This window comes from Notamacropus eugenii, chromosome 7 (assembly GCF_028372415.1).
Source record: "Notamacropus eugenii isolate mMacEug1 chromosome 7, mMacEug1.pri_v2, whole genome shotgun sequence".
NCBI classification, from domain to species: domain Eukaryota; kingdom Metazoa; phylum Chordata; class Mammalia; order Diprotodontia; family Macropodidae; genus Notamacropus; species Notamacropus eugenii.
This window is the reverse complement of record NC_092878.1, coordinates 82,257,225-82,282,271: the sequence shown is the minus strand read 5'-3', so window position 1 is coordinate 82,282,271 and position 25,047 is coordinate 82,257,225. Positions and strand designations below refer to the sequence as shown.

At 39.9% G+C, this 25,047-nt stretch overlaps 2 protein-coding genes across 4 annotated transcripts in view; both read left to right on the top strand.

Annotated features, from left to right (window-relative positions):
* LOC140513912 (uncharacterized) overlaps nt 1-16,758 on the top strand; it is a 38,827-nt gene extending 22,069 nt beyond the window's left edge. The window contains exon 2 of the mRNA XM_072623883.1: nt 7,124-16,758. Coding sequence (XP_072479984.1) covers nt 16,078-16,758 — 681 coding nt within the window. The 5' untranslated portion in view covers nt 7,124-16,077. The remainder of the gene's footprint in view (nt 1-7,123) is intronic.
* The window catches only part of SH3RF1 (SH3 domain containing ring finger 1), a 230,164-nt gene that overhangs the window by 24,757 nt on the left and 180,360 nt on the right, over nt 1-25,047 (top strand). The gene's annotated exons all lie outside the window — the stretch shown is intronic.

Genomic DNA, 25,047 nt, shown 5'->3' with positions numbered 1-25,047 from the left:
GCTGTAAATTATGTCTCTGAGAGTTGCCTGAGGACATTGAGAGATTGGCAGCTAGGTGGGGCAGTGGACAGAGTGCTGGACCTGGAATCAGAAGACTTGAGTTCTATCCAGTCTCAGATACTAAGTAGCTGTGTGACCCTAGGCTAGTCGTTTAACCCTGTTTGCCTCAATTTCCTCAAAGTGAGCTGGAGAAGGAAATGATCTCCAGGATCTTTGCCAAGAAAACCCCAAATCGGGTCATAAAGAGTTAGACATGACTAAAACGATGGAATGACAAAATTGAGAGATTGTCACTTGCCCATTTTCACCCAATTGATTCCTGGTAAAGAGGTGAGCTCTCTATCTACTTCACCTGTGATATCAAACTCAATAAGAATCCCTGTGGGCCACATATTGACTCAGCTTTAAAGTATGATATTATTTATATTTTAATTACATTTTTACATATTTTGTTAACAATTTCCCAACTACATTTTAATCTGGTTCGGCTTGGGCGGTGGTATCCAGAGGAGGGAGGAACTGTGTGTTGATTGATATCTGTGTACTTTACCAGACTTCATTTCTCACATGAGTCTGTGCCTGTGAAAGTACTTGGTAATTGTAAATCACTATGCAAATATTTTCCCTTTCTAAAGTCCTACTCTTGTGCCCTGTGGGGGTGGCCTGAATTATTGGATTATAGATTTAAAGATTGGAAAGGACCTCAGACTCCATCTGGTCTACCTTCCCCCTCCTTTTATAGATGAGGACATTGCAGCCAAAGGTTAAGTGACTTACCCTGCATCACAGAGGTAAGATTTGAACCTAGGGCCCTTTGACTCCAGCGCTGGTGCTCCTTCCACTGGACTATGCTGCATCTCCTTCATTTTACAGATGAAGAAACTGAGTCTCAGGTTAAGTGACTTTCCCAGAATCTCAGAATTTGAAGGCTAGTTTGCTCTTCACTATTCATACTGCTTCTCAACAGACTATGCATGCAATGGACTCTAAGCTCTGATAAACCTTTCCAGTGTGTAAGAACAGAGTTGTCCAAATCTCCTACCTTTGGGAAACAGGTTAAAATGTAACCAGGGAAATATTTAACAAAATAAACAAAAATTTATAGATAATAGATAGATAATGTTAGTACGTGACTTTTCTAAGTAATCTTACAGCCAGGTGTCCCTATGTATTTGCAATGTTATCCAGTTTCTGTTTCAGTTTGACACCACTGGTTTAGCATCTGGACCCAGTGACCATATGGTGTCTGCCCAGATGGATGAAGGCTCATCACTAGAAGCTTGGTCACCAAGTTGATAAATTTAGGGGTGGGGGGAAAAGGAAGGGGAAGATAAGCCATTTATGAAATATGGATGGAGTATGGTCTCAGCTAAAGAAGGATGTACCATTACCAGTTACAGTTTTGATATTTCCAGCATGCATGTCTATGTACATTTATACATATATACACATCTATATGTGTGTATGTGCATACACACAGTCTTATCAGTCAGCAAGCATTTATCAGCTGCTTTGTGCGAGGCACTGTGTTAAGATCTGGACATACAGAAATAAAAATGAAACTTATGTTTTGTCAGCACATCAAGGATCTGTGGTTTCAGTGGAGTGGTTAATTCCTCCAGTGATATTAAACCACATCGTTTCTCTGACGGGTGGACAGTAGAACTCAAGAACTCAGGGTCACCTCTATGCTACTATGAGAGTTAAGGGATTACGTGCACTCTCTCTCCCTGTCATTTCTCGTCTCCCTTCCCTTCCCCTCCTCTCCGCTTTCTTATTCCTTCCTTCCTTCCCTCCCTCCCTCTTCTTTTCTTTTTCCCTTTCTGTCTCTTTCCTTTTCTTTAACTTTTCTAGGACGTCAGACATGCAGCATAGTCTCAAACTCTGTGTAACTTTTTAGTTTTTAGATTTAGACACAAGTACTTAACCAGCAGTTTCTATCCCCTTTGGCAATTTTTCTTTTTCTGATGTTTTAAGATAGCTTTTAATGATTTTACAGAAAAGAACATTTAAAAATATATTTTGTTAAAATCTGGTACTTAATATAATCTAGGTAGCGGAACCTGAGATTTACCATTACTGACACAGTTCAAGGTGTGGGCAGGACAAGGCTTTTTAATTCAATCTGCTTCTCAACCCCAAGAAATCCTTCTGTCTTTAAAGGTCCTTTTTCACCTAACTGGTACTCCCTAATGAACCTCCTTAGCCTGCTCATTGCTTTGTAAGAATTAATGAGAGCAAAACACTTTTCCCTTTGCTAATTAGGTCCCTATTCTCTGCTAGAGTTGGAGACTTGTTGTCCTAGAAGCCTTGGTTCGGCTTGAAGCTTGAAATGGCACTAAGACATTTGGAACATCTGCTATGTAACAAGTAAAATAGGATCTCAGAAGTGACACTAGTCATACTTAAATGTAGATATGCTTTCTTTGACTTGTTGAGTTTGCTGGTGGAAGTCATAGCTCACTGAGAATTTTCTACCCTTCCCCCCCATAGCCCTGTGAGAGGCTAACAGGTGAAGGAAGCTTTGGGGTTCTTCTATACTAAGTGCTTAAGAAACATTATCCTGATCCCTTACAGTTTCTTGGTAGCAGGGGGAAGTTCTTGGTAGCAGGTGGGGTTTCTGTGTACAAGGAGAGGAAAATTATATTTATTGAACAATTTTGCAGGAATCGCAGTGGGAAAAAGGCCAAAATAGATCCACATCTCTGTGTCTACAATGCTCTGTGGCTGCTGCTTAGAGCTAATAATCCTTGTCTAACACATAAATGACCTGGAAATCAGCGCATGTTCCCTCTCATTTACTGCTTTTCTTGTCCGACTGTCCTTGAATCATCCTCTTCTCTCCTCTGTCCCCCAAAGCTTATGTAGTCCTTTTAATCTCTTCTGGTGGGTGCTCCTGAAATTACCCTTTTCCTTTCTTGCCCCATCCTTCTACTCCCAGCCCTACCACCATTCCTCAAGGCCACAAGAAAGTACCACACTGGATCAGTCAACTAATCAGCAATCATTTAGTAAATACTTCTTATGTGTTGGGCATTGTGCTAAGTGCTGGTGCTACAAAGAAAAAGGGAAAAATAGCCACTGCATTCTGATGAAAAGAAAAATACCTTTCCCTCTAAAATAAATATAGAGTACATATGGATAACCTTAGAGGGAAAGGTGTTAGCAGCAGAGGGTGAGGGAGAGGATGCCGGAATAGGACCTATGTAAGTATGATATACTTATGTAGGTATAAAATGTCATTACATAATATATAATTATATAATGTAACATACTTTTATAAATATAAGTGGGGGACCTATCTAAACCCAGGCATAATTGCATTCCATCTTCTAGGCTCTTCTAGGCTGCCCTGCTCTGTCTTAAAGTACCTTTAACCTTTCCCTATAATGAGCATTAGGGGAGGGGTTCTTAACATTTTTATGCCACAGACCCCTTTTGCACTCACTCTGACTTTAATAGTAATAATAACAAAAACACCAATGACACCTATATAGTGCTTTAAGGTTTGCAAAGGACTTTTCAAATACCTCATTTTATCTCTACAGCAACTGTGAAAGGTAGATCCCCTTCTTACAGATGGGGAAACTGAGGCAAACACATTAAGTGACATGCCCAGGGTCACATAAATAGCGAATGCTGAGGCCAGACTTGGGCGCTGCTCTTCCTGACTCCAGATCAGTCAGTTGCTCCTGGATCCCTTCCCCCCTCAAATTTTTTATGGTCTTAAAATACATAATATTACAAAGGAAACAACGTATGTATGTATGTATGCATGCATGTATGTTGATACATAGTTAGCAAAATATTGAAGAAAACAAGCTCCTGGAATCTAGGTTGAGACTCCTTGCTTGTGGGGCTGTTTGGTTGTCCAGCTACTCCAAAGTCATAAAGACAAGGTCAAAAATTCTTTAGATTCTTCTCTCCCTGGGTTCTCTGTTGCCCAAATCCTGTTTCACCACAGAACTTTTCTAACCTGGCCCTCTCAAGCCTGACAAATAACTTCCTTGTCTCACCTCTCCGTAACTGCCATTTACTGTAGCCCCCAAGGAAAACCCCTTTCTTTGCTGTATCATTGAGTTCTAACCTGTCTTCTGCCTCTATCATTGAACCCCACCTCCCCGCTCCATGCCAAGGCTCTGGTTATTTTCTGTCTCCTTCCAACCACCCTGTATCAGACATTGGGTACATTTTAGGAGCTCTCATAATGGTTCCTTCAATTCTGTCCCATCTGCTATTAAATTAACTCTCTGTTTCTGTTAAATAGTTCTCCATTGATACCTTGGGATCAGATTCCATCTTCTGACCAGGACTTCTGAGTTTCTCCACAGGTTTTCCCTTCCTTCCCTGAGTCTACCTGCTCTCCTCCTGCACCCTTTGCTCTGGGTCAAGTTTTCTTCCTTTTTGCTTCCTTGAAAACTCAGGCTCCATTTTTAGTCTTTGTCCTGGAAAATCCAGATGCTTCCAACATCTTCCCTTTTCCCAGCTGATTGTTTTGTAATCTTTAAATTGGAACCCAATGTGGCTACTAAGCTCTATTTGATTTTGCTGTTGGCCGTTGGTGTGTTTGTCTTTCGTTTGTTGAAGAAGACCCTGACATCAAGAAATGATCTCATGACTTACACTTGACTTTGTTTTGAGTGAGGGAGGGCTGTGCAGGTCACCAGCCTCACTTCTCCTCCAGAGCCATCTGGATCCAGTGACCAGATATTCATCAGGATGACTGGAGAAGGCCCAGGATGCACTGGGAGACCTTGGCCTTTTCAGGTACTTACTTAGAGGTACTCACATTGAGTGAATAGGCCTGTTTAAGATTTAGTCAGGGAATGGCCCTTTTAATGAGCAAAAGAAAAAAAATAACTACATAAAGCTGGGAGGGAAAGAGAAACTGTTACTATTGATAATCACTCTAAACCAGCCACTAAGTGGAACTTGGGCATTGAAAATGAAAAGCCTTTTCACTAGAGGTCCCTTCATGAACTCTGTCTGAAATTGAGGCCTAGAGTGTCTAATGAACATTGTATGTGCACCCACAAGTGTCCAAAGACAAAAAGTGACAAGTCCTTCAGAGGCCTTAGAGTCCAAACCCTTTATGTGATTCGAAAGGAAACTGAGTCCTAGAAGTCTGGATAGCTCAATGTAAAGATCACTAATAAGGATTAAAAATGTCAAGCATTTCAAGAGCTTTTGAGCCAGACCCCCTACTGTGACCACAGGCGAAACAGAGGCCTAGGGAGCTTCAGGGATCTGTATGTGATGAAAGACAATTTCCTAGACCTAGAGGAAAACAGAAAACAGAGTTAACTTTAATAGCTTTCCTTCTGGACACATAAACACAGTGATATGCTCATTTCTCCCACCTTAATTTTTAGGTTACTACAGTAACATTTAGTGACATTTTCATATTTAATGGAGAATTGCTTTATAAGGGGAAGGAGTTTGGATTGGGTTCTTTCTAAAAGTAAAAGGTAGTTAGTTGACTTTGTATTAGTGGAATAGACCAGGAGTCAGGGGTGGGGCTTCAGTGAAATTTAGATTCAGTCAGAGGGCCACACTTAAGGACCTAGAGAGCCACATGTGGCCTTAAGGTTGCAAGTTCTCCACCCTTGGACCAGCTTAATATGAGTTTATTCCAATCCTAAAATGAAAGTTGAAAAAGTAAATTTGTTCCTTACTAATTTGATTGTTAGGAAGTAAGGAACAAAGGACTGCAAGCAGTGCTTTTAAAATCAGCTATAATTAATTGCATGTGCAAATGCATCAACCAAAATTGGGAAGCAATTAGTCTAATTATTTTGAAAATATATTTGCATGCTCAAATAGATAATGAAACTCCCAGACCTGCCTAGTTCTCTTGCCCTGTTCAGGCATGAAGGAATTTCTTTGACACTAAGCATGACCCATTCAATTTCAATGAATCATGGCACTATGTCAAAATATCGAAGAATGAATTTGTGCATGCCCTTGGTTTAGAGTTTTGGTCGCCATGATCTTTATCATATTTGATGGTTTTTCTAAATATGTAATGCTTAGTGATGTCCTTCCCACTCCAATTACTTTGTATTTCTTTTGCATCTCTTTTGCTTCTACCTATATATTTACATATACCCTTGCCCCCCAGTAAATCATAAGCTTCTTGAGGGCTGGATTCATTTTTGTTTTTCTATCTTCAGCTCCCAGCACAATTCTTGATATGTCAGGTTCTTAAAGGTGCTTGTTGAATTGAATATGTGAATTAAAAGGAATGATAATGTTTAACCTAGCAAAGACTTTGGAGTATGTGGGGAAACCTGATCGCTATACTCAAGTATTTGAACACTGTCAAGTGAAGGAAGTCTTGCTCTGATGGCTCTAGAGGGCAGAAACAGGAGTAATGGGTGGAAGATCTCAAGAAAACAACTTTAAGCTTAATATCTAAGGGAAAACTTTTTCGCAATTACCAGTCTTTGAAAATGGAATGAGATACTTTGAGAATTGATAGATTTCCCCTTCTTGGAGGTCTGGAGATCTCTAAGCAGAAAGTGATGACCACTTGTTGGGCAGGGATTTCTTTGGTATGTGGGTTGGACTAGACAGACAATCGTTGACAATCCTTCCAACTCATATTCTGTGATAAAATAGCTGGCTAGCTGAAGGGAAAAGAACAGTATTGTTCTTTTAGCCAAGTTTATTTAAAATATTTTTGACAGCTAGGTTTTCTTTTATGAATAAGTGCCTTTTCCTTCTGGTTTGAAATAAGATCACTGAAGTTCAGGCCTGCAATGAAGATTGTAACCATTTTTAGTTTCAAATTATAATATCAATAAGAATTTATATTCACATTTCAGGGTTTACAGACTGCTTTTTTCTTTTTCAGAACAGACACCCTGAGTCTGAATTCTAACCTTGTTATTTTCCAACTATGTGTCAACTCAGATTGCCTTTCTGGGCCTCAGTTTTCCTCCTCAATAAAATGAGTGAGTTAGGCTAATACTTAATAAAATGCTTTACTTTGTGCCCAGCTCTTGAAGTACAAAGAAAAAGGGGGAAATAATTCTTGCTCTCAAGGAGCTTACATTTAAGACCTGTTAGTTTTAAATCTTAGATAATGGTGCATGCCTTATTGTACCTTTTTATTTTTCAGATACAGAAACTATGATTCACAAAAAGCTAACTTGGAATGCATTTTCTAACCTCCACAAAATTTGGAATTAGAATGAATGGTCACCTCACTGCATTTATGTGTCTCAGAAAGATGAGATAGAAGTTTTGCCTCCAGGTCTGCACAAGTTTTGTGTGAAGTCTTAAGCTCCTTAAACTTCAATTGGATATCAAGTTCTTGCCAGAGTTGTAGTTTTCTTTCCAGCTAAGGAGACCAACTGACTTCCATAAAGGAAAGTGAACATGGATGGTTTTGAATGACTTCTCCCTCCTTTCATTAAAAATTAATATGACTAATTTTTCTATTCCCTCTATTAGGTTTTATTGGCAGAATCCATCCAAGGTGGTCTTATATAAATATTCCCATGTTAACTTTCCTCCAGTTCCTGGTATCATTAAAAGCAATTTACAAATTATATTCTTTTTATATTGTATATCCATCCTAAAGTCAGAAGGTTCCAGGTTTCATTGCAGACCCACCACAGTGGTGTCTTTTTTTTTTTCTTCCAGTATATTACTGTAATTCTTATCCAAAGTGCTTTTATGTTTGGAAAGTGCTTTACTCATATGACCTGATTTGGGCCTCGTAACAGTACTGTAAGGTAGGTCCTAGAGTTATAATTATCCTCATTTTACAAATGAAGAAACGAAAGCTCAGCAATATTAAGCCACCTACTAAGTGTCAGATGTGGGATTTGAACCTAGGCTGGCTTTACTCCTGGTCCAGCAAATTAGCCACAACATCACACTGGCCCTATTGATTACAAAGTACAGTTTTTTCCATTCAAGTGACTGCATCTCACAGAGAGCAACACCAACAAGAAGGGGAAGATATTTTATCCTCTGCTTCAACCCAGATGCTTGCTAAAGTTATGCCAACTAGAACTTTGCTGTCTGGTTTGTTATTTGTGACACTGATTACTCTCTGAAATCTCCAGTTCAAGCCTTAATTAGTGATCAAAAAACCAGCACATTCTGTTCCTACTGCCAAAAATCTCAAGTAGAGAGATGGGTGAACTCATTTAATGCATCTAACGCTTATTATCTGGATAATTCAGGTCAAAATAATTTGCTATTGAGTAATAAGAGCTTTTTTTTTGGCCCAAATCTTCAGACGACATCTTTGTAGCTTATTTGTCAACACAGCTTGAATTCAGTCTTTAGGCATTACATGCAGAGACACACACAGGCCCAAACAGAGGTTACTTTGGGAAGGGATTGGGGAAGGGAAGGTTTCCTATTTCATTTCCTGGCCCTTGTCACCCTCTCCCTTTTGGTTTAGCTCGACACAAGTTTCATTTGAAAAAGTTTATTGTCACCTTAATCTCTACTTTAAAATGAACTACTCTTGTTAATTGAAGCTGACATGGGTAGATTCATTTTTAATCAATAAAAGCTTATGTCGTTTGGTTCTCAGTGACACAGCTAGAAGAAAAGACTAATTATTTTAATGGAAGTGTATTGGATGCCAGTCATCTCTTCATTATGGACAAATTTCTGATTGTACTGGTCTGTTTATTCAGCTGCAGGTGTGTCTCTGCGTCACAGGGGCCAACCTAGATTAAAATGTTGCTTCTGTTTAGTGTAACCTTTACCCCCCAAAAAATAAGTAAATAAGGAGGTCTTCTCTATGATTTATTATTATTTTAGCATCTTTTGACTCACATCAGACTGGTTTTTTTTCCAGTGTTATTTTTTAGTGTTAAAAAAGTTAAATTGTAATGTAAAAAACAAGTAAACAAATATGAGTTACAAGCACAGAATTAAAAACCTGCTGATAGGGGTTTGGTGAAACTTAGCACTCAGCAAGTTCATTATTGTATCCCTCTAAATCTATGTCAAATTGCATTTTGTCCTAGGTTATTTCATTAGACTTGCTTCTCACATCAGTTTATCTTCCTTGTTCTTTGAGGTAATAGGATTCTTCATTTCTTGCTTCTTTCTCTTTAGTCTGGTGTACATATTGGCTTGACACAAATTGATAAGCTTAGACAATTAACTTATAGAATGAGTGTATTTGAGAATGAGTGAGACCCTGGCCTCCATCACACACTGTATTCTTGAGCCCTTTAAAGGATTCTTTGTGAAAGACTAGACTAGATGGGGGGGTGGGGTGAGGAAGAAGGAAGGGGGATGGAGGAAGGAATAAATGGTGTGGTGGGCTTTAAAAACAACAACAACAACAACTTGAGAGGAACTTTTAGAAAAGCAGCAGGAAGTACTTACTGACTCAGCACTGGCTCATTGTGTGGAGGGGTTTGCAGATTTTTTAATTAAGCTCTGAATGCCTACAGTTCTCAATTCCCATGGAAAATATAAAAGTTGTAATGTATAAAGGACATGGGTAGAAAGCTAATGAAAGAGATGATCAGAAACACTGAAATGGAGGATGCCTAATGCTTTTTTCTTTCTCTCTTTTCTTTGGAAGGAAAAAACATCTTATTCTAGGCAACTCTGAGACTAGTGATGGGGTGGCCAGGTCACGATGAGAGCATGTAAAAGCCTGTTCTTAAATCAGAAACGAATAGGCATGCCGGCCAAAACCTCATTTACTATTCCTGAGTCTGTTGCCCTAGAGACAGACCTAACATATTGGTTTTGGCAGTACTGGCCCATGTCTGCCATGGCTGCACTTACTGAAATTAAAAAAAATTAAATTGTACTATTTTGGGGGGTTGTTTTCAAAGTTTACTATGATTAGTTTATGCAATGTTTATGTCTCTTGGGAAGACATTGACAGTCTAGTCAGTCACTCTTCTTTAAAAGTGTGGGAAAAAAGATGTCTGTTTCATTTTATGATTTAAAAAGTTATCCATGAGAAGAATATGGAAATAAGAACATGACTTCTTAAAAACCAAAAACAAGATGTATTTAAAAGAATAATTAATATATAAATTATTCAGATACTGAATCTGATGCATTCAGTGCAGTAACACAGTGGAAATATAGAGGATAGAAAACAAATGTTAATATAAATGATAATCCGGGTCACTTTTAAAAGCCTCAGATGAGGACATTGAACTGGATGATATGTCTAAGATCTTCATGTTTTATGATTTTTTTTAATACTTCAAGGATTCATGATTTTGTGAGCTGGCTACACCCTTCCTTGGATACAGGCTGAAGTTCCTCAGTGCCTTAGGAAATAGTCACTGTATGTCATTGTGACCAAAAAATTTGTTACCGGATAGCCAGCATGATGATGAACTGTTTATCTAGGCTGGTCATCCTCAGATCTTAGGCAAAGTTGACAGCTTACAAGCTCCCAGGTTCTCTTCCACAACAAGGCCCTGGAGTAGGCAGGCTTCCAGGGATTGCAAAGCAGAGTGGATAGAGCCCTTGACTTGGATCCACAAAGAACTAGGTTTAAATGTTGCTTCATACACTTACTAGCTGTTACCTTAAGCAATCACCCGCTTTTCCTCAGTTTCTTCTTTTTCAAAATGGGGCTAATAATAGCACCTACCTCACGGTTGTAAGGATCAAATGAGGTAATATGTGTAAAATACCGTGCAAACTTTAAAATGCTTTATAAATGTCAATTGTTTTGATTTTTCTATCATTTAAAAGAAGGAAATGATTTTCAGTTCATTTCCAGAAGCATCCTCCCTTGCCTCTTGTCATTTTGAAGTTGTACTGAAAATTTCATTCTACAAAATTTCATTAAAAAAAAAAAAACAAGCACAAAGACATTTCTGAGGTGAAAGAGTGCAAGTTTAGTGAGCAGCATCTTAAACCAGTCTCAAAACACTCCACTTGACCTGCTTGTTTCCTAAACCCAGAAATCTCAACTGAAAGAAGATTCTGATTGAGCAAAAAGTTCAAATATCTGTCCATTTCCTGTTGGGGGTAATTTGGGGAGCGGGTGTCAAAGTAATATCTTTAAACCAGTTTACCCTTAGGCTTAGCATGATGGGATTAAGCAGCTTTACCTTTGTCAGGTGCTAGAAATTAATTCTGATGATTGAAGTCATTTCAGGCAGAGGATTTTCTCTGGTGGACGGAGATGAGGGTATTGTTCCATAGTGGGGATTTCTGCCTTCTCTGTATAAAACAAATCCTTTACTTTTCTTTGAAAGAGAAAGTCCTTTGATTTAGAAATTATAGGTCTGTCTTTTCTTTTTATGCTTTTTTCATCCAGCAGGGAATCTCCTTGCTCATCTCTCCTTTCAGTCCTTCTCAGATTTGAAGCTCATTGCCAGGTGGTTTAATTTAAGCTGCTTCTTTGACCTGGCTTCAGTTTTTGTTGTTTTCCAAGTTTCATTGTCTACTCTAGTTGATAGAGTTAAGATTTGAGGCTGGGAAATCTCCCAGCTGACTTGACCAAAATATCCCATTTCTGGTCTTACAGGTGATAACCAGTTTTCCACTATTCACAGAAAATATTTTGTCTCTAGAGTCCAAGGTACTATGCCGAACTGACATTTCAGTGGAATGTCAGTGGGAATGGTGGTAGTTTTTTTTTTTTTTTAAATAGGCATGTTACCTTTTTATTGTTGATATACTCAATGTTGGAGCTCCTGAATTTTAGGCAATTTTCCAAAAGTACCAGGAACACTAGAAATTTGAAAGTTTCTACCCTGAATAGCTTAGGTATACTCATGTAGACACAGCTAGTCAGACCATATTGTTTGTTCTACTGTTAAAGCTACCCACAGTCCCTTTCCTCCTAAACCTTTAATTTCAGTGGATCATAATTTTAAAACCAAACAACAAACAGACCCTCTACCTCCCCTCACCTCTCTGCCTCTGCCTCCCCTCTCTTTCTAACTTGGGGGTGAAAACTTATTCTATATCATTTAGCCCATTCATTGAAGAAAATCCATCTGGTTTTCTCATCAATAAGTTTTTAAAATTAAACTTTTTTTTTTAACTTTTTTTTTTACATTTAGTCAATTCATGATTTTAAAAGTCTAAGCTCATTTACATTTTAAAATAGTCTTGACGACAAGTTTAAATTCTTGACCCCCAAGCAAAAGTTCGAAACAATGAACCTTATTTAAAAATCACAAAGTAAACGCATTTCCTGGAGAGAAACCTTCTCATTCCCTTTCAATTCGTCAAGCCACTCACAAGCATTTACTAACTGTGGATCAGGCCCTGTACTAGGCACTGAGAATGCTAATATCTACCCTCTAGGAATTTATACTCTATATGAGTAAAGGCTATCCTATCTCAACGTGTGGGATTCTTGGGAAGTAGTTCGTCTCATGGCCAATGTAAATGGATAAGTTCTACTTTTGAGTGTAGATTCTTAAGTGCCTTATTTGTAGTTGGATGGGAATAGATCACCTTTTTTTTTGATCTCTGGGACCCATCTGGCCGACTGGTAAAGTCTGTGGACCTTTTCTCAGAGTAATAGTTTTAAATAATTGAAGGAAATGCAAAATTTAAATGAAAAAAATTAAATTTAAATGCTAGTGAAAATAACAGTAGTCCCCCTCCCCCCCCATCCAAGTTCAAGATCCCCTTGATATTTATCCATCTACCCTTTGGGGGAACTTCAAGTTTAGAACACATAGACTATGTGATCTCTGAGGTCTTTTTTAGTCCACCTAAATTCTGTGAGATTCAGAGCTGTTGTTTATGCACACTAGCCCTTCCACCTTATTCTGTATACCACCATGGCTGCTGAGCACTTAGAGTTTTCAGCTTTAGAGCAATCCTACCTCCTGCTCCCACCTTCCAGCTATTTAGTAGATAGTTTTCAGTCTTAGAGCAATCCTACACATGTGCACCTACCCACAACCCACATCCACCCACACAACCTCCGTGGCTTTTTGAATGGTTAGAGTTTTCAGCTTTTAGGTCACAAACACACACACATAGCCAAATATAGGAAAATGGGAGAACTTCAGCCTATTTGGCTGTAGATATAGGCAGAGCTTAGATAAAGATTAACTTTAAACAATGGCTTTGATAAAAACAATTGTATAAGTACACTGACAGCTGTGTCCAAAGTAGAATATTCCCAGATGTCTGTTAAATTTTATGCACATCTCTTTTGTTTCAGCATTCTTTTCATTAATCTCTCATTCTTTCCCTTCCTGGTGCTTGACCTCTCTAATACCGACTTTCTGGGGAGAAGGCACATGGGCATATTCTGTTTTCAATATGTCTCTCTCATTCTACTTTGTGTATTAATAAAAGCTTTCATTTTGCAAAGAGATGGGAGAGATTTGCCTCCTTGACTGATGGGCAGAATCCTAGCAGACAGCAGGGATCTGCAGACTGAACAGGCAGTACATGAAACGGGAGGGCTGAATGCTAAGCTTGTTGTGGGAGAAGGACAAAGGGCGGAGTTGAAAATAATAGCAAAGATTGATGATCATTACTTGAGTGGACCTAATGTGCCCAAATCTACACTACTACCTAACTTGTATCCTACCAGATTTCAACAACTGACTAAGGTCTTTGAAGAGTTATTAAGCAGTCATTTTTGAGAACTCATGGAGGACTGATGTGGTATCTGGAGCATAGGAAAAGTCAAGTGAATTAGAAAAAGGGTGGAGGAGGCAACCTGAAGAGGAATTATCTTTGAAATTATTTGCCTGTCAATTTCAATAGCTAGACAGACTCAAACAAATCAACCAAGGAATCAGAGGGCCTGGACATCTCAGCTGTGCTATTTTTTTTTTTTATTAATTTTTTACATTTATTTTCACACAATTTTGGGTTACAAATTTTCTCCCCTTTTATCCCCTCCCCCCCCCCCAAACCTGAGCTTTCTAATTGCCCCTGTGACCTATCTGCTCTCTCCTCTATCCTCCCTCCCTGCCCTTGTCTCCGTCTTCTCTTTTGTCTTGTAGGACCAGATAGCTTTCTTGACCCCTTAACCTGTATTTCTTGTTACCCAGTGGTAAGAACATTACATTTGGTCCTAACGCTTTGAGTTCTAACCTCCTTAGCTCCCTCCCTCTCCACCCCTTCCCCTTGAAAGACAGGCAATTCAATATAGGCCATATCTGTTTAGTTTTGCAAATGATTTCCATACTAGTTGTGTTGTATAGGACTAATTATATTTCCCTCCATCCTATCCTGTCCCCCTTTACTTCTATTTTCTTATGGTCCTTTCCCTCCCCATGAGTGTCGACCTCGGATTGCATTCTCCTCCCCATGCCCTCCCCTCCATCCTTCCCCCCACCCTGCTTGTGCCCCTGTCCCCCACTCTCCTGTATAATGAGATAGGTTTTCCTATCAAAATGAGTGTGCATTATATTCTTTCCTTTAGTGGAATGTGATGAGAGTAGACCTCATGTTTTTCTCTTGCCTCCCCTCTTTATCCCACCACTAATAAGTCTTTTGCTTGCCTCTTTTATGAGAGATAATTTGCCCCATATAACTTCTCCCTTTCTCCTCCCAATATTTCTCTCTCACTGCTTGATTTCATTTTTTTTTTTAAGATATGATCCCATCCTCTTCAATTCACTCTGTGCACTCTGTCTCTATGTATGTGTGCGTGTGTGCATGTGTGTGTGTGTGTACTCCCACCCAGTGCCCAGATACTGAAATGTTTCAAGAGTTATATATATTGTCTTTCCATGTAGGAATGTAAACAGTTCAACTTTAGTAAGTCCCTTATGATTTCTCTTTGCTGTTCGCCTTTTCATGGTTCTCTTCATTCTTGTGTTAGAAAGTCAAATTTTCCTTCCAGCTCTGGTCTTTTCATCAGGAAAATTTGAAAGTCTTCTATTTCATTGAAAGACCATTTTTTCTCTTGAAGTATTATACTCAGTTTTGCTGGGTAGGTGATTCTTGGCTTCAGTCCTAGTTCCTTTGACTTCTGGAATATCCTATTCCATTCCCTTCTATCCCTCAATGTAGAGGGTGCCAGATCTTGTGCTATCCTGATTGTATTTCCACAATACTTGAATTGTTTCTTTCTAGCTGCTTGCAATATTTTCTCTTTCACCTGGGAATTCTGGAATTTGGCCACAATGCTCCTAGGAGTTTCTCTTTTTGGATCTCTTTCATGCGGTGTTCTGCGGATTCCTTGAATATTTATTTTGCCTTCTGGTTCCAGAATCTCAGGGCAGTTTTCCTTGATAATTTCATGGAAGATGATGTCTAGACTCTTCTTTTGATCATGGTTTTCAGGTAGTCCCAGAATTTTTACATTGTCTCTCCTGATTCTATTTTCCAGGTCAGTTGTTTTTTCCAATAAGATATTTCATATTATCTTCCATTTTTCGAATCTGCGCAGTATGTTCTGAGATATCTGTCTTTCTCGAAAAGTCCTTAGCGTCCATCCGTACCATTCCAGTTTTGAAAGATCTATTTTCTTCAGTGAGCTTTTGAATCTCCTTTTCCATTTGGTTAATTCTGCTTTTGAAAGCATTCTTCTCCTCATTGGCCCCTTGCACCTCCCTTGCCAGCTGAGTTAGGCTAATTCTCAAGGTGCCAATTTCTTCAAGATTTTTTTGGTTCTCCTTTAGCAGGGAGCTGATCTGCTTTTCATGCTTCTCCCTCATCCCTCTCATTTCCCTTCCCAGTCTTTCCTCCACCTCTCTAACTTGATTTTCAAAATTCCTCTTGAGCTCTTCCATGGCCCGAGCCCATTGGGTGGGCTGGGACACAGAATCCTCGATTTCTGTGTCTTTGCCTGATGGCAAGCATTGTTCCTCCCCATCAGAAAGGAAGGGAGGAAATGTCTTTTCTCCGATAAAGTACCCTTCAATAGTTTTATTTCTTTTCCCTTTTCTTGGCATTTTCTCCAACCAGTGGCCTGACCTCTGAATGTTCTCGTCACACCCACCTCGCCTCCTGGTCCTCCCAGCCAGCGTTTGGGGACTGAGATTCAAATGCTACTTCCCGCCTTAGGATTTTTGGCGGGGGCAGGGCTGCTTTTCAGTGTGAGAATTAAGTTCAGGTGGTCAGGGGCAGGGCCGCCTCTCAGGCATAGTTCCCTCTGGGGGTTTATGCACAGACCTTCCAACAATGGATCCAGGCTCCTGCCCGTTTGGGGAGCCCCTGTCCACAGCCGCCTCTCAGCCCCCACCTCCCGGGGGGGGGGCCCGAGCCTTGGGGGCACCCCACTCCCCTCTCAACCCGCCAAAAAGACTCTCTCACCCACCCCCATCAGTCACCTGTTGGTGGGGGGGCCGTGCTGCCGCTGAAGATCCCACCTCCGGAGCCCTCTCAGATCTGTGCCTCTCGGAGCTGTGGCCGCCACCGCCGCCGCTGCCGCCACCGCAGGTCCGGGCTGGGCTCCGAGTCTGCAGCGCGACGGACCTTTTGCGAGAGGTTTGCAGGTCCCTCTGTGGGTGGGGGGACCCGCGTGGCCGCTGGAGATCCCGTCCCCGTAGCCCTCTCGGATCTCCTCCCCCGCAGTGTCGCGGCCCCGGCAGGGCCGCACTCTGCTCCCCGTCCCGGCGCCCAGTCCGCGGCGCGAAGGACCCCCCGCGAGAGGTCCGCAGGTCTCTCTGGAGCAGAAATCTCCCTCGCTCCAATACTCCGTGGTCTCTGGGTGCAGAATTCGCCCTGGCTTGGTCCCCTCTAGCCGTTCTGTGGTTTGTGTGTTCAGAGCTATGTGTATGTGCGTCTTTCTACTTCGCCATCTTGGCTCCGCCCCCCCTCGCCCCCCCCCCCCCCCGACCCCCCGCCCCCGTGCTATTTTAATAAAGTCAGTAGTGTAGTGTAAAGAGTGAGTCTGGAGTCAGGAAAGGTTAGTACTGTTTAGCTATGTGACCGTGAAAAAGTTATTTGTCCTTTTTGAAACCTCAGTTATCTCATCTATAAAACAGGGAATAATTTTTAGATCATGGTATCTCTCAGATATCTCATAGGGAAGACACTTTAAAGTGTTGTATAAATGTGAGCTATTATGCTTATTATGGTTGGAAATCTCAGTTAAGACAGAGAGAATGCTGGTTTTTACTTTCACAATGGGCTAGAAGAGTATACTAGTGGCCTCCCTAACCTCTTTACTTAGGGAATGAGTTAGCCTTAGTTGAGGGATGGGGAAGGAATAAATAGAAATTGTGTGAATCAGCTGAACTTTTATCGAATTGAGTGATTCTATCCCAGTATGCCCTACAGCCTTGGTTCTTAATGTCAGCAGCTCATAGGAAGTCTTCCCCTTAATAGACCATATTGCTCTCTTCATGTCACAGCTCTCTCTGCTTCTACTCAGAAACCTTCATTGACTCCCTGTTTCTTAAGGAGACAAAATATGGTATCCCAAAAGTCTTATTGCAGTTTTAAGCTGTTAAAGCTTTATTTATCTATTGAGCTGCATCAAGTCTTTTAAAATACCCTGTATAGACTTTGTTTTCAAGGCCCTCTGTAGCCTGGATGCAAGCTACCTTTCCAGTCTTTATCTCATACTACTTCCCTTTAAAAAAAAATACAGGTTGCATGAAGTTATTCAAGGTTTAAAACTGCATTAAGACTTTTGCAACACCCTGTATAACTTATATTCTAGACAGACTGAATTATTGTTTTCCATCCCATTCCCGTTCTGTCACTTCCTATGTCACATCTTGTAAAATATCATAACTAATATGATAGGTATTTGATAAAGTGGGGCAAAATGATGACTAAAATGATCTCAGTTTTCCTCATTGCTTTTCCACTTAAGTATAAAAGTAGAGAACTATCTCCTATTGAAGAGTGGGTCTAAGCTTCTCTCCCTTTCCTCTCTCTTCTCCTCCTAGAGTGGTACCCTTTTTACTTCAGTCCAACTCATCCATCATTTAGATGCTTGACCAAACTTCCTCATACAGTGCCACTCAACCTTTCTGGGCCTCAATTTCTTCAATTGTAACATGAGGAGGTTGTACTAGATGACCTTTTCAACCTTCTGTGATCCTTCCATCCATCCTTTGATAGTGTGAAGGGGAAGGCACACGGGAATGTAAACTATATTGATGCAGTTAAAGTATCTCCCAAGTATAGTCACTTAGTTTTGAACAAAGTTCAAAGTCTGGATTTTTCTGCTGTTGGCCGTAGGTAATGGATTACATGGTAAAAGTCTCAGCAGACTTGTCTAGGTGCAACCTGTTATCACTACCCTTGAGCTAGAAGGTTTCCCCTCCCTTCTACTAATCTTTCCACTTCCATCCTCCAATCTCAAAGCCCAGCCACTGCCTTTTGTTCTCAAATTGGTCTCTTGAGGAGGAATGTTCTTTGTTGTCTGGCTGCTATATCCTCTTTCTAGTCTTTGATAGAAGCCCTTTTAGAGGATGTTATTTTTCCTGTCTGGATTAAAGCATATCATATGCTTCCTTTTCCTTCCTTTTCTGTACCTGGCCTACTGTTAATGGGCTCTTTCTGGAGCCCTCTGCCTTTGTAACCACTGTTCTTCCCAAGAGGAATCTCAGGTTCCTATCGTCGACTTTGTGCCCCTTCTTGTCAAAGGCTCCCATTCTTAGATTTTTTAATTCTCTTTCCCCTGGAGTTCCTCCTAGGATCATGAATTGAAATCTCTAAGAACCTTTAGAAATCATCTAGTTTAAGCACACTCATTTTAAAGATGAGGAATGTTATGGTTCAAGGAACTGAATCAAGGTCTCACATTTAATAAATAAATGACCAAGCAGATCTGAACCTGTGTCCTCTGTCTCCCAAACTACTATACCATATTGCCTTCTCCTCCACTAAATATCTGGTATGATCTGGGATTTCAGAGTTTGAATCTGGGATGTTTATACCTCTGCATTTTAAAAGTATTTGCAACCCCTCGTTTCTATATTAACAGTATCACTTCAAAGTGCCCTCCCTCAGATACCTGCTACCTGGGCAAGCTACTTGTCTCAGTCTCAAATGTAAAAATGTAAAAAAATAACCACCTACCTCACAAAGTTGTTGTATCAAATGAGATAATAGATACAACCTTAAAGCACTATAGAAATCCTTGCTATTGTTATTTATATATTATATTACATGTAAAATACTTTGCAAACTTGGAAATGCTATGCAAATATGAGCTGTTATAATTTGCATGGATCCCACCAGCCCTCTATATGCTGCCCTTAAATTCACAATCTCTTTATATTTGTGTGTGTGTGTGTGTGTGTGCGCACACACACACACACAGAAATTTGATTCACAGGTAAAAAAATTATTCTTCCTATCAAGGGATATTATAAAGGGAGATAATTATATGTATATATGTATAAGTATTTGACATTTGCACATATATGTTTATATATACATATATATGTCACATATATACATATATATCCCTTTATAACATCCCTTTATAGGAGAGGGAATATTTTTTTCACATGTGAATCAGACTATTGCTCGTCTTTATTTAAGAAAGTCTTCCTTACTTTCCCCCATCAAGATAATTTCTAATGAGGAGTGCAGAGACCTTCCTGAAACACTGATCTCTTCAAAACCTTGGTGGTTTCTATAAATTCCTGTGGACATGGAGAGTTTTCCTACCCTTAAAATCTGTTGCTTTTCCCTCTCAAATAACAAGGAGCACCATGAAATTAAACTTGAGTATGTGCGGAGGTTAGGGCTCCTTGAGTCCAAGCATGATGACGCTTTTTGGACCAGGTCCTCTCCACTGCATGTCTTGTGTTGCAATTTCACACTTGAAAGCTCCTTTTTAGTCTGGTGACCTTATTCCCAGTGATTGGATGTCAGGTGAGTGTTCATTTAGTAGACATTATTGTACATATCTCGCTGCCATTTGGCACTGGGTGCTTTGGCTCCTTTGACTGAATCTCTTTCAAACTGTCTGGCAGTTTGAATATTTTCATTGAGAAGGGAGTGTGCAAATGTGTAGGATGGGGGATGGGAGCAGAAACAAAAGGGGGACCCTTTAGATTTAGTCCTTTGGTGTCCCTTTTTTATTCTTTCTCTATCTTCCCTCTCCCATTCTTTCTCTTTCTCTCCTAATCATTTGCTTTTTCTGTCTCTTGCTTTCTCTTCCTTTCTTTCTCCCTACCTCTCTCATTTTCTCCTTCCTTCCTTCCTTCCTTCCTTCCTTCCTTCCTTCCTTCCTTCCTTCCTTCCTTCCTTCCTTCCTTCCTTCCTTCCTCTGTGAATTTCTGCTTTTGTCTCTATCTCTCTTCCTTATGCAATCACTTTCTTTCATTTTTTCCTTCTTTCTTTCCTTTGGTTCTTGCATTACTCAGATGTGCCTTCTGACCACCAGTTATTTGGTGCCTTATGAACCAAATGTTATATTTAGATTCATTATTCCTTTGAATACAAAGACCAATGACCCCATCATGCCGACTTTGAGTAAACTTGTCTAATAGTATCTAGGAAGCCTTCAAGGTTTGTCTCTAATGTTGCTTTCTACAAGAGGCCTTCCCTACATTCTCCCCTCCATGTTGTTAGCACTCTGAACTACCAAGCTAATGTTATTTATTTTGTATATAATTTGCATTTACTTATCTCTGTACATGTTTTTGTCTCCATAGAATGTAAACTCTCTTAGGTAGCCTCAGTACCTAACACAGTGCCTAGGACATCGTAGGCACTTAGTAAATACTACCTGAATTGAATTAGGAAGAAATTGGAAAATCATCTGAATTTAGATGCTAAATGTACTGCAGAATGTAAGATGTTACTTACCATGCTATTGTCCATGACTGTGGAGAAGAAATATCCTGGAATTAAAATCGGTTAATCAATCAAGTAGTATTAATGGCCTATGAATAAGCCTGAATTAATTTCTTTTACGTATTGACTGAGTTGTTCTCTTTGCTGACTAAGGGACTCTCAAAAGTCTTCTCAATTATCACTGTTCTGTGGTGCTTACCTTTTCTTATAAACCAACTCTCATAGCCATTCATTGCTACTGGAAAAACTGTAGCTTTGACTGTATGGACCTTTGTTGGCAAGGTGATGTCTCTGCTCTTAAGAATGTTGTCCATGTTTCCCATAACTTAGACGTTGGCCTGGAAGGACCAGGATCCCACACTGCATCCTGGGCCATCTCTAGTCGTCCTGATGAATATCATGCCACTGGACCCAGATGGCTCTCGAGGAGAAGTGAGGCTGATGACCTTGCACAGCTGTCCCTCACTCAGATCAAAGTCAACTGCAAGTCATGTCATCAGCTTGATGTCATAGTCCTCTCCGAGAATGAAGGACAAACACACAATTAATGGCCTACCACTTTGCTAGGTGCTGAGGATTTGAAGACAAAATTTTGTCCTCAGGGAACTATCATTCTATTCAAGGAAGCAGCATAGACACATAGAAGTAGAGACAGAGTTTATGAAGAATGAAGTAGAATGTTGCATCATAATGTGTTATCACTTGGGACTTGTTACCTCATATGCCAAATCACTTCCTCCAAAACTAAATGTGTGTCTAGAAGAAGACTACTTTGATGTCATTAGCTGTTTCCTCCTCAACACTTCCATTATAGAAGAATGTCACTCTGCTGACAAGTCAAATTCTTATGCTAGGCCATTGTTTTTACTTTGACAAATGAGCATTTGGTGTCCTTAGTCAGGCTTTCCTCTCAAGATTGGAGCAATGTTTTGGATCCAATAGAATGTAAGTTTTGTGAGAGCAGGAACTTTTTAACATGTCTTTGTGTGCCTAGTGCTTTGCATAGTGCCTGACCTGTAGTAAATGCCCAGTAAATACTTGTTGAATAGAACAGAATTGGTCTTACTTGTGCAATTGTCTCCAAATGGAGACGTGGACTTAAAATGGCATCGTTAACTACAGGCATTCATTTGTAAGTTGGTGGACCGCATTTTCCCCTAGGCACCAATATATCATACACGGGATAGTTAGGTTTTCATGCAAGCCCAGATGCCTATTTTATTTAACTGATAAAATATCTGAACTTAGAGATTGTATGGAACTGCCCTGGTGGGTTAGTAGAAAGAGTCTTGACTTCAAAGACTGGAGATCTGGTTTCACATTCACACTCTGCTGCTTTCCTATGTGACTTTGGTCAGGCCTCTTAACTTCCCTGGCTCTCAGTTCCCTCATCATCTGTAATCAAATGATCCCTTCTAATTTGTGGGATCCTATCACTCATTGATTCTGTATGTTGTAGAGGTCAAGATGGTGTGTAACAATATTTTTTATGGGAAACAGTGAATGCAGAACTAATGTCCCAGTGATGGCTCCTTTAGATATTTTTATCTCTCTTATAGATGAGGAAAGCAAGGGCAGAGGTCAAGTTATATAGGCAGGCAGCATTGGAGTTCATGGTTTAAACCTACACTTCTCCTGTCTTCGCACCCAGATTCTTTCCAGTATAACAATGGTAAAAGGCAGGGACAGAAGATCTGAGTTAGGGAGGTGTAGAGGGCTTGAGGAGTGGGGAGGGGGACAAATAGCTTGATTTCCTCTTTTCTTTTGCTACCAGAAGTTAGCCTGCGTATTTCCCTTTTACTTATGACCTGGATATTTTTTCTTTTTCTGGCCTAGAAATAGAGTAGTCTCCTGTACAGCCTTTTTGAGCTTTGTGTAGGATTTTTATTGCTTCTAACAAAGAGGATACAGATGGGGAGCAAAATTTCTCCCACTTAGTCCCCCTTTTCTTGTGTCTTTTTCACATGGACCTTGTGAAGAAGATGGGGTGACCATATTTAATTATAAAAGAATTGGGTTATGGTGAGAGCGAGGATATGTATTTTGCGAAGTCTTTAAAATAACTCTCTCCTTCCCCCCCCCCCCCCCCACGGTTAGCATCATACAGTTCACCCTTCTCTCCCTGCTTCCTTTTTTACCCATGGATATTGCAGCTATTGCCCTGGACCAAAGCACATTAAACAGTACTAAGTGCTTAATACATATTTGTTGAATTGAGTTGGAAGAAAAGAATCCAGGTAAAGGTTGTAGGACCAGTCCTAGGCAGGAGCGAGACCAAAGCAAGAACTTGTTTAAGAGAATTTCAAGGACCTGAGTTCAAATCCTACCTGTATCATGTATGGGACTTTGGACATATCTTTTAACCTCTTTTGGGCCTCAGTTTCCTCATTTGTAAAATGAACCTGAACTAGCTGGCTTTTAAGATCCTATATGGTGAGTAAAATTGTTGGCAGATTAAATCGCTCATCATTGAGAAACTCTGGAGAAAATTAGTCACTGTCTTACCTGCTTTAGTCCTCCAGGGATATGTGACAGTTTATCTCTGTGGATACTTGCTTCACCCTTCTCTGCCTTCATCAGACTATATCAGGAGGCAGGTGGCTGGCATAGTTGCTGGAGAGTTGGAATTGGGGTCAGGAAAACATGACCCTAAATTCTGTCCCATACTCTTCGCTGTGTGACTGAGGGCAATCACTTAAACTTTCTGAGCCTCAGTTTCCTTATCTAAAAAATGGAGATAATACCCTCCCATAGTATTTACCTTGCAAAGTTGTTGTGATTCTCAAATGAGATAAGGTATGTAAAACTCTTTGCAACAGTTAAATCAATCCATCTATCTGCTATCTATGTAGATACCAGTTTTTATTATTATTTTATCATCATCATTATTAGTTTTTAATACCCAAGAAGGATAATAATTTTGTTCTGTCTTTGTACTTTGCACTGAACCTAGTGCCTTGCACTTTGTCATTTCTTAATAAATATTTGTCAAATGAAATTGGATTGGATTGAGCTTTCTGTGGCTAAAGAGATCACCACCTGGTAGCACCCCTTGTGATAAATCTTTCTAAAGTTCTTTGCAAACCTCAGTGTCCTATATTAAGTGCCAGCTATCCTTTGGATAACAGACAGACACACAGCCAATCAACAAACTTATACTTGAAACTTCTCCCATCTGGTAGTCTCTTCTTTTTCATAGCCTTCAAGAACCCCAGGGTTGCCATCATGCCATGATGAGGTGTCAGAGTGGTATCCAATGGCATAGTCATCATTCCTCAAAATATCAACTAGATCTCTGATTTCATCTATGAACAAGTCTGCTGCTATGGGGGGGGGTGGGGCAATTTCCTTTATAACTATTATCCACATCATAATTTTGTCACATAAGGTCCACCCTGTACCCCTAGATGACCTTCCTTCCTTTCTCTTTCTCTTACAACCCATTGCCTCATCCTACTAAATACATAATTTCAGTTTATTCAGAAGCCAAACAATCAAAGACTCAATAAAAATTTTAAAAATTGTTGTTTATTTTAAACCAATACTTGAAGTAATAATTGATGTTCTTAATGATGATTCAAGGCTTTGCATTTTTTAACCATTTGCAGCAGAGGGATCTGGGAAGCCATCTTAGAAGAGGTAACATATGAATTGAGATTGGTGGTGGGGCAGGTGAGAATTAGACAAGTTAGGGCCCATAGGAGGTAAAATAACATTTATGCCAGGTGGAGGGCATGAGTCAAAGGCATGGAGGTGAGAATTCTTGGGTTATGTCCAGGGAACGGCAAATAGTTTAGCCTGTGGCCTTAAGTAGTAGCAGAGACATCTCTGTCCTTTATTGTTTATGCACACCTGGACTTTGAAGAGATCAAGAAAGAGCCAAAAGGTCACATAGAATATAAACCACTGGCTAAGCAAGGACCATTTCTCCCCTTTATGATGGCTAAGTTTTGTTCACAGATTTTCCTTAATGAGTGTTAAGTAGAAGTACAAGTTGGTCTTGTTTGTGCAGAATGGCCTTTTTCTTCATGAGAGAGGTTTGTTGTACTTGCTTTGCTATTTTAAAACTCCAAACAGATTGTTCCTATGGATTCTTTTTTAGGCAACTGTAGAATTTTAATTAAAAACAAGGTAAAATGCTGTCATTTATTTTAGAATAAACCTCCCATCCTTTCAGAGTGATGTTTCTCCATCTCCATTATACTTTGGTGGATAAAAATAACCTTTGGCTAACTGTGGGCAAATGAACACCTTTGAAATACCTTTCATCTACCTCAGTGTTGCTTATAAATTGTGATTTGTGACCTCAGTCACTTTTGTTTCCTCAGATATCTAAAATGAAATATGATATCGAAGTAAACTCAATTTTCTATTTATTTTTGC